The following is a 19658-nucleotide window of genomic DNA, read 5'->3' on the forward strand; positions in this document are numbered from 1 at the left end:
AGAAGCAATTGCAGTTCTTGAACAGAAAAGAAAATTGTACCTCCTCATGCACTTCAGAAGTAGACTGCTTGATGAAAGTCTGCATCTAAGTCATCAGAAAAGGAGTTCATCCAGCACATAAAAGTCTTATCATTTCTATTAAGATGTTTCATGTTTTGGCAGTTTTCACATGCCCTAACCCTCCGGAAAATCATGCAAACCTCACAGCATGAAGCGTCTTCCTAGCGCGATTTCCTGGCACGATCCCATTTAATGGTATGTTTTCTGATGTCATCGCACCATTAAAGGGGATCATGCTGGGAAATCCTGCTAGGAAGAAGCTTCATGCTGTGAGTTTTGTGCTATTTTCTGGAAGGTTACGTGCACGTGTGAAAACAGCCATTGTTAACATAGCAGAGCAAATCTGAATCATTGTCTCTTAAAGGAATTGGCTTGTAAAGGAGCTGCATTTTCCTTGCTTCAGAACACAAACAGGCAGATACAATGCAAGTGATTGGATTTTGTGGATCCCTCTCTGATCACAAGTTACAGTGAACATACATACAGTCCATATACAGCATAACTTGATTTTTCTTTAAATGTGCATTGAGTAATTCTCATGCTACATTCAGAACATGTACAGTTGAACATGTGATTTAAGTCCCTTATGTATCCAAGTATTGGTACGTGGTACATTGGTTCTTTTTTACAAACAGGCATACACATATATGCCCCATGGATGGATATATATATTCAGATGGATATTTATCAAAGAAGTCAATCTCTTAGATATCTTTACTGTTTCAGTAAAAATGTTTCCATTTGAAAAATGGACAGTATGCACACACTAACCATTAAAAGCTTAATTTAAGCCAAAACTTAGATCCAGAAACATTTTTTCTATGTTAGGGTTCAGCCCTGGAATACCAGTATGTATAGAAACCACACACCCTTCCCTGCCAATGTGTAATTACAACCAGGTTCCATACAAAGAAACAGAATATGGGGTTTGAGTAGCATTCCCATTTCCATATTTCACTATATTTTTCTGGAAGGCAACAAGAAGAAAAATAAATTTGCTGTAGGCAAAAGGAAGTCTGACCAAAGATGTATTTCATTTTCCACTAATACACACGCGCACACACACACATCACATAAGCTGCTGCTTATACCACTTGTCAGGACAATTGAATTACCAAAATATAACTTAGATTCTAGTGTATATGTTGGATACAGTGCAAAATTTCCACTTGCACTAGACATTTGCAACAATTTCTGAACACTATAATATATCAAGAGGAAAGCACTAGGTATTGCACAAGATCTTGTACAAAGAGAATTGCACTAAGTTCATTTATGTTTCCTCCTGTGCATCCATGGATCCAAAGCCATAAATTTGCTGTCCAGTTCTCCAGTCTCATATCATAGATGATAAATTATTTGCATCAACTGTAAATTATCGGGCTTACAAATACCTTGTATCAGACTGCTGGGTTTCTTGCTGCTATATACTTTGTCAAGTAAGTCGTCATTTGATCTGAAAAGTGCAAACAATTATAAAAATATTTTATAATTTACATCTTGGATAAAAGTACAAGGAAAAGACTGTGAGAGTGAGATAACTATGAGAAGAAGGTATTGTATTTTTATGGGATCACATGAACCTGCCTTATGTTGACACTTGATATTATCTGCTCTGGCTGATAGTGGTTCTGTGGGACTCAAGTAGTGGTCTTTCAAATTACTTACTATCTTATCCTTTAACTGGAGTTGCCAAGGATCGAATCTCCGACCTTCTACATGCAAAGCATCTGTTCTGCCACTAGGGTTGCCAGCCTCCAGGTGGTGACTGGAGCCCTCCTGAAATTACAACTGATTTCCACACTGCGGAGGTCAGTATACTGGAGCAAATGGCTGCTTTGAAGGTGGACTCTATGACATTATACCCTGCTGAGGTCCCTCCCCTCCTCAAACCCTGACCTCTCCAGGCTTCACCCCCAAAATCTCCAGGAATGTCCAAACCTAGAGCTAGCAACCCTACCACTGACCAGCTGCTTTTCTTGAAAGGTCAGTCACAGTGCAACCCTAAATGAATCTGCCCTGAAAGAATTTTTTTATTCAACTTATATCCTACTTCTCAGCCCTACTGGACACACAAGAAATCCTGAATTTCATTTTTTTACTGTTTCTCTCAGTCTAAGTTTCCAAAACAGCTTTCAGTGTATAAAAAGACAACATTAAACCACAAAAGCATATTAAAATCAAATTTGAAAAGCAGCTTAAAAGAGCAATAAATGATCTAAAAGACAATCGTAATAAAGTTAGCAAAACCAGGGAGCAGGAGGGAAATCCTTCAGCTAAAATTATAAGAAAAAAGAAACATTTTCACCTGGCACCTAAAATTTTGTAGGCTAGGAACCACGGCAAATTTATTGGGAAGGACTTCCACAGTCCAGACTAGGGTTTCCAGGTGCCCTTCCCCTCCCAACAGAAGGGGTATGACACAGCACTCACCTGCACAATGCACATGCTCCCAGCACAGTGTGATGACATCACTCTTGGGAGTGATGTCGTCTCACTGATCCTGGAGCATGCTCCAAGAGACCCATTCCCATGCCTTTTCCCCTACAGGCCAGGTGAGTGGTGGCGGGGGGCAGAAGGTGGGAGCAGGAGATCCCCCGCCCCAACTGGGGGACTGGCAACCCTAGTCGAGGCAGCAGCATCACGGACAAGGCCTCATCTCTGGTAAGCCACCCACCTGATGTGATCAAGGTAGAGGGGCACATAACAAGTCCTCTCAAACTTCCTTACTTAGGGCAGGTATATATGGAAACAAGCAGTCAGGTAAATATCCTCGTAACAGACCATTTGGCTTCCAGATGTACTTAGAATCATAGCAAGGCATTCCAATCCTAAACACATTTACTTGTAATTAAGTATTTACAAACATGTCTACTTAATTTGTCAACATTACAGCCCAATCCTCACAAATAAGTCTCACTGATTTTGACAGGACTTACTTCCTCATAGGCGTGCTTGCAGTTGCTGCTTTACAGTGCAATCCTAAACTGTGGAATCTATGCTTCTTGACCTCAGTGGGTTTAGAAGAACAAAGCTTTGTTTAAGATTGCACTGTTAATCTATACCGTTCTTCTCAGCCGACTATGAACTGGGAGAAAAGTTAGAATTAGGTCACTGCCTACCTAGGCAAGGCTTTTTCACTACACAGTAGCTTCTCTGCATATGTCACTGAAAAGGAGCTGCCTTTCAGTTGCTTCAAATGAAGAATTACAGATATCTTCACAGCTTGCAGATCTCTCACCAGCTGAAGTTGCCCCAATAAAAAGTATCACATTACCCATTTTATCTTTTTAATTGTCTGGGATCAATCCAGCAACAGTTTTCTATTACAACTTATCATGAAGCAAGCTGAAATCCTCAACAGCACCATCACTACTTACCATGTGTAAATTCATTTCCATTCAGAATGTATTTCTTTCAGCCACAATCCATAATGTTCATACAAATTTGTATATAATGAAAATGTTAGGGCAACAAGATAATTAGTATATAATTAGTACAATCATAGTCACCTGTAAATTGTTCAGCACCTGTTGTGCAAAAGAAATCTCCATTCACTGAAAATGTAAACAAGGTTCTCAAAATGGACACAAGAGAAGCAGCAGAGAGATGAACTCGTGCAAATAAGCCCACTGTTGCTGTTCAGAACAGACTCTGCATTGTGCTCTGGACAGGTTTAGCCAGTCTGCGGTTTCATGGTTTTGTGCACCTTAGGCCAGGTAACTGTTGTAGCTCTCAGAGGCTGCAATTATTACACTTTGTGCCTTTAGGGCAAAAGAGAACACAAAGCACACAGGTATGAATATAAGAAACAAGGAAACCCCAGGGGCTTGAAAGCCTTACTTCGAAAACTCTTTCTGAATGCTTCACGAAACTTTCCTTCATCCCAGACTCAGTGTAAAGATTTTGTATCTAGAACATAACTTGTGACCTGCCAGGCCAAATGCAGCCCATCAGCCATGCTTTGTGGCTGCCAGGGACTTAACAGACCTTCTGTTCTTTTAGTCTGGCAGAGAGTGCAAAAATGGCAGTGCTGCCAAGCACTTGGCCAGTCCCAATACATTGCTGGTAGATAGCATTTGACTAAATGGATCACCAGTTCTACAATCCTGATCCACTTATAAACTGTTACTGCTCTTTCTGATAATCTGCCCTGCTATGTGCAGAACTATAAATCAGAGAAGCAGAATTTTATGGTACAAGAATGTGATCCTTTTATTGGGCCGCTTTCTGTTGTTGTAGGACTGAGCTGCACAATTTGTGGCCCACCAAACAACCAGGGATGTAGTTTGGTCTGCAAGGTGCCTAGTTACTCCCATGGTTTAGCAATCCCAGGCGAGAAGCAATATTCAACACAGACTGTAGCATGGGTCTGGTCTGTTCCTCAGAAGTAGTCATGGGTGGAAGTTAGGAAATGATTTTTTGTGAATGTTAATGGATATCGAAGCAGCATCTATGAAGCCTTTAAGTGAACCCTTTAAGCTTTTTCAGTCTAAGATGGTTTAACGTTTTCACTTCTAATTTCTTACTGTCAAGTCATATTTCTATTTAAAGATATGTACACTTACATGGGTCAATGCCAAAAATAGTCTGCCCACCAAAGTTGTGCCATGGTGTTGTTTTGACAAATATAAGGGCACACAGAACTATGTCACTCATATGTTGAACAGAGTCTGACTTCTGAAAGTAGCTTCGCCAAGGGACAGGGTAGGAGGGTTTGTTGCCTGCAATTTTTGCCAAGTAATTACTCTGGCATTATATCATTTTCATGCCCTCCAAAAAAAATCTGTCAATTCAAATTTGATAAAAAATCTTAACACACAGTTCTACAGTGCATATGTATGCTAAGAGAGAAGCATGCAAAAGGTACATACTATTCTTTTTTCCACCCTGGGTATTTATGTCAGGAAAAAGGGAGAAGTGATCCTCTTACAGCTGGTTTACACACACAGATTAATGGGGTAAGAAAGAAGTAGTGAAATTAACTGAACAGCTTCAGACTGCAGGAGGAGGGAGGATTGCACCTTTCATGATTCCTTGGCATCAGTGAGAAAGGTTCTATCTACCCCTTTCTCTTCTCCTGCTTTGCTGATTTACTATTTGCAGGCACCTTTTGACCACAAAGAAGCATTCCCAAGAGTGATCATCTATCAGCAGCACTGAAGCAGTTCCATCCGTTCTATGCTCTCAGATCTCTGCTAACTCATTCTCCTATGTGTATGATCCAGGCCTGAGTCTATGAGATTCAGTCTGTGAAATTTGAAGGGATGTGGAGAAACAATACCTTATATAAATGGCATTCAAGATTGTTATCATTACAAAGCACTAATATTTTCTGAAATGTCATACTATACATGGTTCCCAGTACTGACTGAAGGAAGGAGAAGAGTGCAGGTTTCACAGAAGAAAAATATTATAAACATTCAATAAGTATTGTGTCATGCCAGTGCCAATGGAACTTGCATAACTTATTTCTGTAGAGCTTAACATTGTGCTTCAAAACATGCAACAGCATGAAAAATATTTCAGTCTTTGCTGTTAAGCAAAGGAGGAACAAATCCATGTTTGCATATAGAATAGATGTTGGCTGTGCCATAAACATCTGTGTTGCTAAATATTTTCTTTTTCTGATATACTACTGACAGCCACCCCTTCTCCACTCCCTGTCCTCATTTCTCATTTGTAACTACATGGATCCCACATCTCTAGCCACTGTTCTTTTTCCCTGTAAGATGAGCCTTTGAAATCTGACAAAACCCCTTTTCCAACAACAACATGAGTCATGTACTAAATGATGTCAGGCTTTCTTTTGGCCATTATCACCAGATAATTTTACCAGATAATAATACTTAGTCTTTATTTGTGCTGACTCCTTTAGCTGAATAAACCTAGAATACTTCAGGAAAACTGAAATAAAGGAGACTTGCAAAACTTCCCTGTTTGTTCCTGTTCCCAGGAAAGGCTTTGTTATGTGTTCCCCATAAGTGATCGTAGCCACAGGTCCATCCCGTGGCTGCCAATGTCATTTTAAAAGCATTTGTAGTTCTTTTAAATTGCCATGAGGCCCTGATCCAGAGTCGATGCACAGCATGCCCTCCCAAAATGCACAGGGGGAAGAGCTCCTGGAGGCACTGCTACTGTCACTTGTAGTTTGGCTCCAAGCAGTGATAAGTTCTAGAGTCAGACTCAGCACTGTCCTAGGTTTTGTTTTCTTTGGATGAGGTAACATTGGAGACCTAAGCTATCTTTGTAACATTTGCGCTATTTACACATAGACAAAGAGACACTCCTATGAGGTAGCAGATCTGCTACCCCACTTCACACTGAGAGAGAGAGAGAGAGAGAGCCAACACCTCATAGTACTTCTCTTTTGAACCAACTTGCTTTTCTGTCTTCCTGCTGCTGTCTTTCCTTTTCCCAGCTGAAGTTTATTCTCCCACAAATTGGTATCTTCCCTTCAATTGGAGGAGTGACATCTTCTCTAAATACTTAAAGAGTCCCTGAAAAAGAGAAGGAAAAAGTGATTTGAGACGATCTCCTCACAATTTAGCTCTTTTTGCAAAATCAACTGGAGATATTTTTTGTCCTTTTGTCATGGGTCCTGACCTCCTCCACCCCCATGTTGTTAGAGCAAACCATAATTCATCCTTTAATATTGATTAGGCAGCCAATTCTGAACCAGTTACCAGTAGGGGCATGCAGTGGTGAAATATTTAGTGATTCAGAAAATGATTTGGAATAACCCGAAGTTCGGGTTATCTGAATCGCTTTGGTATGCTTCTTAATAATTCAGAGCATACTGAAGTGATCCCCACCTCCCCACTGAGCCCCCTTCCCCCATCCCCAACCCCACTTACATTTCACAAAGGCTGCCAGCAACCTCCGCCACCCGCGCCGCCAGTTTGGCCTCCACGGCAGCCAGCAGAGCGGCAGCAAATGCCGGTGCCTCTGCCACCCACGTCACTGCTTCGGCCTCCACAGCGGCTGACAAAGTGGCAGCAAACACCAGTGCCTGCACCCCCCGTGCTGCTGCTTTAGCCTCTGTGGCGGGCAGCAGGAATGCCGGTGCCTGCTTTGCCAGAGCCACTGCTTTGCAAAACAGAGAGGCGTTTCCCAGGGAAAGTGAACCAGATTGTCCAAAAGAATTCCCAGGGAATAATATTGAAATCCACAATAAAGAAACATAAATTTCTATACTAAGAAAAGGTTCTGTACAAAAGTATTTGTATCTATTATAAACATCTAAATATGAAAATCGACCAATAACCAATAAGGTACAACAACAATGAATTGAACATCTGACCGTAAAGCTAGTCAGAATGACATAGTCCCAGTCTCTAGTACTGCCAAATAAACATCACAATGAAGTCTTGGGAGTCGGAAACAATGTCAAATCCCCAAAAAATCCTCTTCTGGAGGTGGTTTCTTTAATTAGCAGAGAAGGGAGCTGTGCCCTCAGGAGCACATCGTCGTCGTCCTCCCCACAGGCAAGTGAGAACACTTATTCCAAACCAAATTCTACCATCGTAGAAAGTGCATTGATTTGTGAGCACGTGAGAGATTGTATTGGTCTGTTGAGAATTGTTAATTTGGTGGATTTCTAACCGGCCCCTGAGGAAGTGGACACGACACGAAACAAGTCATCTCTGCCAGCCGCTTGTAGGGTGGAGGGACCCCTTGGGGTCCTTATCTTTGTGGTTCCACCTGGCATTGAGAGAAAAAGAACATTGTGAGACAAAGCATTCACGAAGAGAATTTGGTTTGGCATATGCGTTCTCACTCACCTGTGGGGAGGAGGACGTGCTCCTGAGGGCACAGCTCCCTTCTCTGCTAATTAAAGAAACCACCTCCAGAAGTGGATTTTTGGGGGATTTGGCATTGTTTCCAACTCCCAAGACTTCATTGTGATGTTTATTTGGCAGTACTAGAGACTGGGACTATGTCATTCTGACTAGCTTTATGGTTGGATGTTCAAATCATTGTTGTTGTACTTGATTGGTTATTGGTCAATTTTCATATTTAGAAGCACCACTGCTTTGGCTTCCGTGGCGGTGGGCAGGGCGGCAGTGAACGCCAGCACCGGTGTTACCCGCACCACCTCTTCAGCCTCTGCGGTGGGCAGCAGGGAAGGCCGCAGCTAGTGGTGCCACTGCCTGCGCTGCCACTTTGCCCTCTGCAGCAGCCGGCAAAGTGGCAGGGAAAGCCGCTGCTTCCACCACCACCAGGTAAGTGGAGTGGTGGTGGGAGGGAGGGCGCCTTTTTAAAAGGCCCTGAAGCTTCCCGAAGCAATCTGAATTGCTTCGGGAAGCTTTGATTCAGTATTTCCAAATCAGGGCCATCATACTGGCCCCAATTCAGAAATACCATAATTTTATGAATTGGGCCCAGTTCGGGTTTTTTACCGAACCGGGAACCCGAAGCACGCACCCCTAGTTACTAATTTCAAGCAACACATTTTTGTGTTGGTTTCTCCTCTTGAATCTGTTTTAATTAAAGAAAAATACGAATTTTATTCACCACTCCAGCCACTGTTACTTTTGCACACATGTGGACCTCAGGATTCCATTATGAAACTAAATTATGTTGAAATGATTCTGTTGTTGTGAAGTTCAAATGGAGAAGATGAGATAACTGATGCAGTACTGAGTTCCTTGGACGAAGAATGGGATTTAAATTTGACAAAAAGAGATTCTGCCTTAGGATAATTTAGGATAGTTGAGGTAAAAGAAAAACAATTAAGGCTAGTGGTGTTGCTCATAGTAATACACTGTCCAGAACCAGGGAGCCATAGAAAAAGATGAGGGAATGTTCAAAGCAGAGTAATATAACACTTCCAAATGTTTAACATACTTTTTCTTGCTGTAAGTCTTGCAACAACAGTATAGACTCAGTAAGTATTATTACCCCATATCAGATGGGATTCGGGCTGAGAGGATAGTTTACCTAAGGCCACCAAGTGAGTTCATGGCAGAAATAAGAATCAAATCAGCTCCCAAGGGCTTAAATACATTAGGCTGTTCCCAAGTCTGAACAGGGCCCTGTCAAGCAGACATGAGCTGGGAGTTCCTGGTTGATCAGGCACATAGCGACCTACTTGGATTGGTATTTGGGGATAGGGGGCTTAAGCTTCCTCAGGGTGCTCTGCTGTTGTGAAATGGCCATGATGAGTCACTATTTGCCCCACTGAGGAAACTTAAGTGTGGCTTATAAGTACATATAAGCAGGGGTCATTTCCTAAAAAAAGAACTGCAGGAACTCAATAGCATAACTCATTAGCATATGCCACACCCCCTGACATCACCGGAAGTGTATCAGAAGGCACCATTCAGCCCTCAGGCCCCTTTCCGCAAAAGTCTCCAGGTATTTCCTTAAAGCAGAATGAACTCAAAGCCACTTACCCTCCTCTGGAGAGCCAGCCCTGCTTGCATCCACTCACTCGCTCTCTCAAGTCACAAATGAAAATAATGCAGCATGAATTCCAAGCAGTTTGTGTTCCTTTGGAGCTCAGCACCACTCGGCGTGCACTCACTCATTTTCTCTCCCCCACCAGTCACAAATGAAAGTAAAAGAGCAGAGAAGAAGGAATCCAAGCAGCTTGCCTTCCTTTGGAGCCCAGCACCACTCGACACTCACTCGTTTTCTCTCTCTCTCTCCTCCCCCCCCCTTCACAAATGAAAGTAAAATTGCAGAGCAGAAGGAATCCAAGCAGCTTGCCTTCCTTTGGAGCCCAGCACCACTCGACACTCACTCGTTTTCTCTCTCTTTCTCTCCTCCCCCCCCCCCCTTCACAAATGAAAGTAAAATTGCAGAGCAGAAGGAATCCAAGCAGCTTGCCTTCCTTTGGAGCCCAGCACCACTCGGCCTTCATTCATTTTCTCTCTCTCTCTCTCCTCCCCACCCTGTCACAAATAAAAGTAAAAGTGCAGAGCAGAAGGAATCCAAGCAGCTTGCCTTCCTTTGGAGCCCAGCACCACTCGGCATTCACTCATTTTCTCTCTCTCTCCCACCCCGTCACAAATGAAAGTAAAAGAGCAGAAGGAATCCAAGCAACTCGCCTTCCTTTGGAGCCCAGCACCACTCGGCTTGCACTAGGAGGAAAAGGAATCACGTGGGCGAGGCCCAAACCCACGTGACTTCTTTTTAGACCTACCGGAACACCGTTCCTGTGCGTTCCAGCTCCAAATGAGCCCTGCATATAAGGTGCAAATAGTGATTTTTCAGGTCACAAAAATGGTATAGGAGGAATGCTTATTCTCTCCCCACACACCTTGATCCTGATCTGAATTGCCCATGCACTTGAGAATCTGAGTTTCATCCTGTACCTGTCTTCTTGACAGGGCCTAGGACTAGGGCTCTCATCCCTTATGAGGGGGGAGATTCCCCACCCTGAGCACCCATTGCCTGCTGTCCCGCCAAGTGGCAGCAGGTGGAAAATAAAAAAGGCAGCATCACAAGCATGGTGATGTCACTTCCAGGGAAAACCAGAATGTGATGCCTCTTGTCCTTCAGGTTGTGCCTCTAGCCATGCCCAGGTTTTAAGTACCTGCAATGGGAGGGAGACAAAAGCTCAGCCAGGATTGTAAACAGCTAGCAGACAGCTTCTCGCAGTTCCCCTCCCTTGGTCTTAGGATGTTGTAAGCTGCCGTGGAACTATGTTATTGAGAGCACAGACTAGAAATACTTTAATTAAATAAAACCAGATTGAGTGTGTATATTGCCTATGTGAATTTCACATTGTGTTTTCTGTGTCAGAAAAGTGGTGTGTTTGCATTAGCCTCTTAGCCTCCTTAAGGCACACAATAATAATTACATTTTCAGGAAGATCTACAAGAAACATCATTACATTCTGTCCTGAAAGTAATCACATGGAACACTGCTGAAATCAGGGAGGCAAATGTGCAGGATTACAGGATTATACAGATAAATTAATCTAGGATTCATACATTAAGAGTGTCAGTTTAAAACCTTTTGCAGATGATCTATGTTGACATGATGACGTGATTCAATATACTTTTTTTAAAAAATCACATAATATTCTTAGTGCTGGCATTTTGGCAGGTCTGAGTAGAAACATAAAACATCTTACATACTTCTGTTTTCATCCTTTTATCTCTGAAATGCATCTGCCTGTGAACATCTGTCTTGTCTAAGCTTTTTATTTTGGGTGCTTCAGTTTCCGCAGGTTCACACGATCAAATAGTGTTACAACAGCTGTTCAAGCAGATATGGATTTTCATGAGAACTTTGAAATGTCCTTGGATCCTCAAGAAGACAATTCATATCCTGGGCAGATATCAAGACAGTATTCTCGAGATGCAAGCACTTCTACTGTTAGCATACAGGGCTCAGGAAACCATTATCATGCCTGTGCAGTGGATGATGACTTTGACACAGATTTTGATCCTTCAATTTTACCTCCACCGGATCCCTGGATTGATTCTATAACTGAAGACCCAATTGAGGCTGTTCAAAGGTCAGTGTGTCATAGAGATGGACACTGGTTCCTGAAACTTCTTCAAGCAGAAAGGGAACGTATGGAAGGTTGGTGCCAACAGATGGAGAGAGAAGAGCAAGAAAACATCCTGCCTGAAGACAGTAAGTAATTCAAACATTAATATGTTTAGGAAGAAAACTTTATGTAGTCATTTTTCATCTGCCTAAGAATATAGTGATCAGAAAGCTGAACCATCTATAATCCCCTCAGATTTCCTTTTCTGGCAACAATTTATTCATACAGTTTCTGATTTCACATCATAGTAATTCCAAAGGAGTAGCTGTGTTTGTCTGTTATCACAAAATTAAACAGGAGTCCAGTAGTGCCTTAGGCATGAGTCAGAGCTCTCCTCTCTATTACAGTGGCTCTTTTTGCATAAAAAGTGGTTCTCTGGGGATCCAGTAGAGGAAACCTTGGAAAGGAAAAGTAGTACCTGTCATATAATTTTGTGTGTCACAAACTAAAATCTAATTATGAAGATGTTAGGTGATCAGACTGAAATAGATTTAACATTATTGTGATGCAAAGGTTCTGTCTATATAAGCACCGTTTTCCTTCTATCAGTCCTGTGTGACCCCCATTTTGATCACTGTGCCACTGGAGGCGATTGTAAGAGGGTGCACCTCCCCCCTTATATCTCTACAATGAGAAAGGCTATCTGTTTTAAAAATTAAATTCAATAGATTGTTATGATGTTATAATACAGTAGAAACTGTTGATTAAAAAATACAGGTAGTCAAGGGGGGGAAGATAACTGCAGGGGCTGACACAAGGAAATAGTGCCAGTGCAGGTGAAATCTTTAAAAATACCTACCTATCCACACCTCATGGAAAGGGCTTTGACTATGACCTTGGCAAAAGGATCATATCAAGCCATATTTAGGAAAGATCACAGGAAAGTCATACAACTAGATTATTAGGAGACTCTGTTGTGTGGATGCTCCTAAAATAAGCCTTTCCTCAGTTTGGGTGATGAACTGAAGCTACCAAAGAAAGAAAAGGAGATATTTTTGTTTAATTCTTCATTGAAATACACATACTTTATTTTTTATCTCAAGCTGTTGCAGGCCTCAGAAGGTTTTGGCCTTCATCTTGATGGTCCTGCTAGCCTCATCCTCAGAGGTGTTAAGTTCAGTTTATAAAAGTTACCTTTTAGAATTAATCATGGTCAAATCCTCATTCACCCATTACCCGCATGTTTATCGGATATCTTCCGTTTGCCTCCAATCCACGATTTTTTCCTCTTCGTTCACATTCCTGCTTCCAATCTGTCTTTCTCGCGCGTCCCTCCGGTCACACAGCCGCTCAAAAACCGCTTTTTTGGGCGGGACCTTTTTTTCCCGCCCATTTTTTAAATTTTTTTTTAGTGCACTTTTCCGTTATTTCGATCTTGCCTTATAAAGAAACATCATTGAAGATAATGATGCCTCTCTTTCCCCCACTGACAGCACTGATGGCTCTCTCCCATTTCTTTTTGGGGAATTTGGAAGCATGTGGGAAGCTTTCGTGGGCATTTCCTACGCAGGACAATTCAGTGCCTGAATTTTACTGAAGTTTCACTTCCTTGGAGTGTCATTATTTCAATATTTCGTAATTTCGATATTACAGTAATATAAAATAAAAAAAATAAAAAACAGTTAAAAAGGAAGTTTTGCGAGTCCGTTCTGAGGATGGATTCACCCAAAATGATTTTTCAAACTACCAGATTTGATTCAGAAACAGCATAATCAATAAATCCAATGCTATGAAGTCAAAAACAGTCTTTTGCAGACTACGGAGCACTTGCAAGTTGAATCAGCCAATAGGAACTTTCGGAACGGCCGGAGAGACAGGAAGGGGGGTGGTTTTTAAAAAAACCACATAAATTGCGCATTGGCCCGTTCACGGCCACCATGAAACTCCCGTTGAAAACCTGTGACCACATATTTGGGAGAAATGCGAATGAAATGCGTCTGTTTAATGAGGTAATGTGACCGGCACTCGGGATTGCGTGGGGAATGTGGGGAACATGCGACTTAGAATGAGTAATGTGGATTTGACCCATATGAAAGACACCTCAGAAATGTGGTTGAAATGTGTTTCAACCTGTTGGTTATTCAAAATTTCTTATGGATGCAGAAGAGTACCTGTGGCTTAGGATCCACATGGATGTTGTGGTACAGAAAAAGATAAAAGATTCCCCAAGTCTAACTGCATGTGCAACCAGCCTAAAGACCTAAGGATATTATTGGTGACAACAATCAAGCCCTCCATAGCTGGGCAGGTTGGTAAGAGTGCAACCTAGAGCTGTGTAGTATTTAAGCTGACCAGGGTAGGGATAGCTGTGACTATTCACTTGGAGAAAAAATAAGGGTGAGTGCAAATATATATGCACACACTCAGCTACTTTGCTCAGGTGTGCTACTATGGATTGTGCAGCTGAGGAGCTTTGTATATGTGCACTCCATCAACTCAGAAATTCTCTAGGAAATCCCCTGCCTCAGAGGCTTACTCATCAGATTACGAACGAGTAAAAACTCTGCAGAGACTGATGTTTCCTCAGTGCCCCAGCAGCTGAGAGTGCGGTTGCTCCCCCAGTTCTTGAAGTAATATGATACAAACTATTTTCAGACAATGCCCCCTTGTATAGAACAGCTGTCTGGAAGAGATGGCTCAGGGCAGCTTGACAAGCTCGTATTTTACATAGACATGTTCAGTATAATCTAGCTGAGAACAAAACTGCCAGATAGAACAGAATGTTTCTAGTTAGGAATGCACACACTTTTGCTCCAGCAAAAAACAACAAACTAGAGCAGTGACACTCAGTGGCTTAGAAGACACACACATCTCTCTGGCATGCCACTTGTGACTCTTCTGCTCACTGTTCCTCAATCTGGCACTTGGCACATTTCAGAAATTGAGCAAGCCCACAGCCTGGAGGGGCTTGTGGTTGGCAGTTGGGTCCCATCTTGGAACAGACACCACTGTGGGGAAGGGAGAGTGTGTAATCTGTGAGTCTCCCTGTCCTGTGGGCCTTGTGCTAGGGGGACTGGAAGGAAAGGTTCTATCCTCTCCAAACCTCCCCCCACCCTTCTCTATAGCTTCTGCACTCTCATCCCAGTACCCAGGCAACTTTTAACATAGGGAAGTATTTGTCTTTTTAAAAAAAATTAATTCAGCCTAATAAAGAAATTGCGCACTGTTTTCAAGTCAGACATAAGTCTGACTTGAAAGTCCTTCCTCTCACTCCAGATAAAGAAGTGCTGGCTAAGGTTCAACAGTGAGAGAGAACCATATTTGTTCAGAGGTACTCTAAGTAATTTAAAAGGTTATAATTATATATCTAATATTAATTATGACACACGTTACGTGGTGGGATGGCATATAAGGTCTGCAGTATCATGTGGCTCTTTTGTTTGCAAACGTGGTGTTCCACGAGCCACAACATGAACACCACTGAGCTAGAGCATCAGTAAGATCCCCAGCCTCCAGATGGAGCCTGGAGGTCTCTTGGAATTACAGCTAGGGTTCCAAGGGTCCCAGTGGCCTGAAGCTGAATTAATAACAGCTCATTCGGTAATTATTTCTTTAGCTAATTTTTAGTATATAAAAAATTGCTGGTTTCACCTGAATCACTTATCTGTAATAAGAGTAGTAAGCAAATGAAGGCCAGGTCTCCGTACCAACTGTTGAGCACAGGTCAGTGCTCATTCTAATCCACCATTGCTGCATTTGTATTAGAACACACATCCACTGTGAGATTGTTACACATCTGAAAGTGTGATCAGATTAAAAAATGGATTTTGATCCAACAAAGTACGCCTGGAACAGTTGTGTCTGTGTATGCATAACACTTTTAAAATCTATGTGTGCACAATACTTTTAAAATCTGAAACCCTTTTAAAAATAATAATCTGCTTGGGGGAAGGCAGGAGATCATGTAGGAGGAAGAGGGATTGAATCCAGCATTCTAAACAGCGGGTCAATAGGATGCTACCTTTGTTTAAACAGGCCGGCCAGCTGTTGGATTGCAAAAGAGCACCTGCTTGCTCACGGAGTCCCCATCCAGCTAGAGGTACATGTATGGGCACCCACTTTTACTCACGTGTAGCTCATAGATGGACTAATAGAAAAGAGCAAGAGTCCAGTAGCACCTATAAGACCGTCAAAATTTGTAGTAGGGTATGAGCTTTTATGAGTTACAGCTCATTTCTTCAGATACTTCTTGGTATTTGAAGAAGTGAGCTGTGACTCACGAAAGCTCATATCCTACAACAAATGTTGACGGTCTTATAGGTGCTACTAGACTCTTGCTCTTTTCTACTGCTACAGACAGACTAACACGGCTACCCATCTTGATCTATAAATGGACTGGGTTAGCATATTTTTGTTGAATTAATTATATCCTCTAGATTTTTACATGTCTGTGTCCCAGAGTGGTGCTATGTTTTTTCCCCCTTACTTCCATGTGTATGTAAAGAGCCATCATATCACAACTTATGGCGACCCCCAGCAAGCGTCTTTCAAGGGAAATGAAAAGCAAAGGTGGTTTGCCATTGCCTTCTTTTGCAGAGTCTTCCTTGGTAGTCTTCCATCTAAGTACCGACCCTGCTTAGCTTCCAAGATCCGGCAAGATTGGTCTATACCATTCCACTTTCCCTCTCTCTTACTTCCATACTGAAGCACACAGTTAAAGCCAGTGTGCAGTTCTCTTTAACACAAAGTTTTGTCTTCCTTGGTTTTTAAGCACCTGGGCCGAATCCACATTACCTCCGCGCGTCCCGGTGTTGCACTAAATGTCCGCGAAACACCCGGAAGTATAGCGTCTTTCAAGCACGATTCAGAAATTGCGCTTGAAAGACGCTATACTTCCGGGTGTTTCACGCACATTTAGTGCAACACCGGGACGCGCGGAGGGTAATATGGATTCGGCCCTGATGTTTCCATAAATTTTCTAGTACATTAGCTTTGCAGTTAACAGGATGGGGAAACAAGGGAATTGCCATTTAATTATACAGAATTTTTCTAGTATCATGTACTAATGATAAAAATACATGCCACGGGCAGATATTTTTAGCTGATGCATTTGGCGATAATGCCATTTAAGACATCATTTTTGTTCATTCTGTCAAATGCCTTATTTGAGCTTTCTATATGCCCCCGGCCCCGCTCTTACCGGGGCCGGCGTTTGCGGGGCTTGCAGGCAGGAAGGAGACGTGCAGGAGCGGCTCCTTCCTCTCCGGCCCTGGCCGATCTGCGCGGCTCTATTCCGAGCCGCGCGAAAGTGTCGCGAGCCGTGCCCTACACTTCCAACGCTCCTTTTCCTTTCTGTAACCAATAAAGTTGTGGCCTGTTTTCATCCAGCAAAGCTGCTGCGTAAATTTTTCCTGCAGTAGACACCTGCCTTAAGCTTGCCCCGCAAACTGCTTTCCCATTTCATTGGCTACATGGAAAATTGTTTGTTATAGAGGGGAAAGCTCCCACATAGAACTCTGCTAAGCTAACTTTAGCTCATAGTTTCACTCCCTTCATCACATACTCCCCTCATCACACAACAAAATGTTGGCTCCTTCAACTTCGCTTTTTAAAAAGACAAAAAAGATAAATATACTTCCTCCAATCTTTTTATAATCAACAAAGATACTATGAGATGTTTTAGGGCCCCGTCTCAAGGGCAGAGCATCTACTGTGTATATTTTTGTATTGGTTTTAACTGTTGTAATTGTTATAAACTGCTTTGAGATTTTAATTGAAGAGAAGTGGCATAAAAATTGAATGAATGAAAATACTTGGTATTCCTAAGGTTGCAGCTTCAAAGGCAGGCAGTAGTTTTCTGAAAGATCTGAGACCCTGAAAAACTGCTTTCAGTCAGAGTAAATAATACTGACTTTGATAGACCAATTGTCTGACCCTGTATAAGGGAGCTCCATTTGTTCAACATGTCAGCATGCATTACAACAAAGTTGTGTGTTGGTTCTGCACTGTCTCTTTTTAGGATGTAACTTGGTCTAAAACCAATTATGTTTATTCATTTATATAGAAAATTTATATGCTGCCTCTCCAGAGACCTGCTTGAAACTGTTCACAAATGACAATCACAGTAAAATCATAAGAACAACCATGAAGTTATTGATAATAAAACAAGCCATAAAAAGAAACTATTAAGAACACAATTTTCCAGAAATTGCTTGTTTTCAAATTTCTGCAATCTATAGCTTATTGTATCATTTCCTTGAACATCCCAGTCATCGATTTACACTGTGTAATCGGCTCTGAGGTTCAGTGAGAAAGGTGGACTATAAATAATCTTCTTCATCGTCGTATTTTGAGTTGTCCAAAAGCTTCTTTTTCAGCATTTGCACAAGTCCTTGCATTGTTGTTTCTGCAGGCTGGATCAAGATTTTACTATCACAAGATTCCAAGATCAATTCTGAGAATTTGTTTCTTGTGTTTCTGTGACCCAACCAAAAAAAAATTATTGCTTCTTGACCGAACAAAAAAAATATTGCTCTTTTACCTTCTAACCTGTACTAGCCACAAATTTTCAACATAAATATATTCTAAATTATTTATGAAATTGTTGCTTTAAAAAATCTGACGAAAATATTTGGAACTTGCTTCTGCAACAATCAGTATCTTTAAATTGGAGTAGGAGTAGGTTACATTCAGTGAAGTTACTTCCATTTTTCGTGCAAATCAGTTCAGAAGTGGTGGCATCAAACCTTTCCCACTCCCTAAAATCATTCATTTTGTTCCCTGCCCCACTTCTTAATGACTTAAATTAAAAGAAAGGCGTTACCTTAACTGTGAATTTCCTTGCTTTTTCAGGCTTGCCTGGAGCTATTTAAATGTTATTCCTGCCTATGTGAATAAGCTAAATAGCTAAATCACTCTAGTCTGAAGATGGACAGGACTATAAGATTCCATAGTCACAGGATACATCTGAGTTGCAAACATCACACTTTTGTCTCCCTTTTCAGTTCACTTTCCTCCTCTTTCTCTTGCTGCCAATGCTTCCTCTGGCAAAGGTTGCCAGCTCCAGGCATAGTGTCATAGAATCCGCCTCCAGTATAGTGTCATAGAATCTGCCCTCTGTAGTCTGGAGATCAGCTGTAATTCCTGGAGATCGCCTGGTTCCACCTGGAGGTTGGCAACCCTACTTCCCACAGTGAGGGCAGTAGCCTTCTGCAAACAAGTTGGCCATATAATCTTTGAAGCACTGCAAAAGCAAATTCTATACCCTTTTTACTAGTGAAGAGGTTTAGATGATGGCCATTATCTCTGAGCAGTTTATAACACAATAAATATGCTGCCAGCCACTCTTCGGGGAAACCAGGCCTTTTTCTCCTCTCAGGACTTCAGAGAAGCTAATTTCCTTACCCACCCCCAACCCACTATGATTATTAGTACTGGGTGAAATATCTGAGTTTTGCTTAGGCACCAATTAGATAGCTCCTATAACATAGATAAGGACGTTCCATTTTGTGAACTTTTATGAAGTGTCATTATGACAGGGGTGGAAGCACAGTGACTGCCCATTTATTTGGTTTCCTTAGTTTGTTTATAGTCTGCCTTTCTCACTGAGACTCAAGGTGGTTTGCAAAATTTAGCAATGCAGCAAGAACAGGATAACACATAAAATTGGATTACAAGTTAGAAAACAGTAAAGCAGAAATAGAATAAGACTTGACATATGAAGCGTAAAAACTGGATTATAGAAATTAGAAAACAATGGGGAGGGGCCATGGCAGAACATCTGCTTGGCACGCAGAAGGTTCCAGGTTCAATCCCCAGCATCTCCAGTTCAAAGTATCGAGTGATAGGGGATGTGAAAGACCTCAGCCTGACATGCCAAGAGCCTCTGCCCATCAGAGTTGACAGTACTGACCTTGATGGACCAAGAATCTGATTCAGTATAAGGCAGCTTCATATGTTCTGTGTTCAATGCAGGAAAAACAAGAAATGCATACAACAAGCAGTGTCATAAACTACAGCCTTAGTTAAAGCATCTTCCTGAACAATTCCAATTTTACTACAGCCCTGTTTTCTATATATAAAATACCTTCCTGAACAATTCCATTTTGTATATTCTTCACACATATTACAGGAACCTCTAGATACCTTC

At 41.8% G+C, this 19658-nt stretch overlaps 1 protein-coding gene across 2 annotated transcripts in view; it reads left to right on the forward strand.

Annotated features, from left to right (window-relative positions):
- The window catches only part of DLGAP1 (DLG associated protein 1), a 154533-nt gene that overhangs the window by 121505 nt on the left and 13370 nt on the right, over positions 1-19658 (forward strand). For both annotated transcript variants that reach the window (XM_054985694.1, XM_054985695.1), the window contains one exon: positions 11234-11655. In XM_054985694.1, the coding sequence (XP_054841669.1) occupies positions 11234-11655 (422 nt within the window). The remainder of the gene's footprint in view (positions 1-11233; positions 11656-19658) is intronic.

This window comes from Eublepharis macularius, chromosome 7 (assembly GCF_028583425.1).
Source record: "Eublepharis macularius isolate TG4126 chromosome 7, MPM_Emac_v1.0, whole genome shotgun sequence".
In the NCBI taxonomy this organism is placed as follows: domain Eukaryota; kingdom Metazoa; phylum Chordata; class Lepidosauria; order Squamata; family Eublepharidae; genus Eublepharis; species Eublepharis macularius.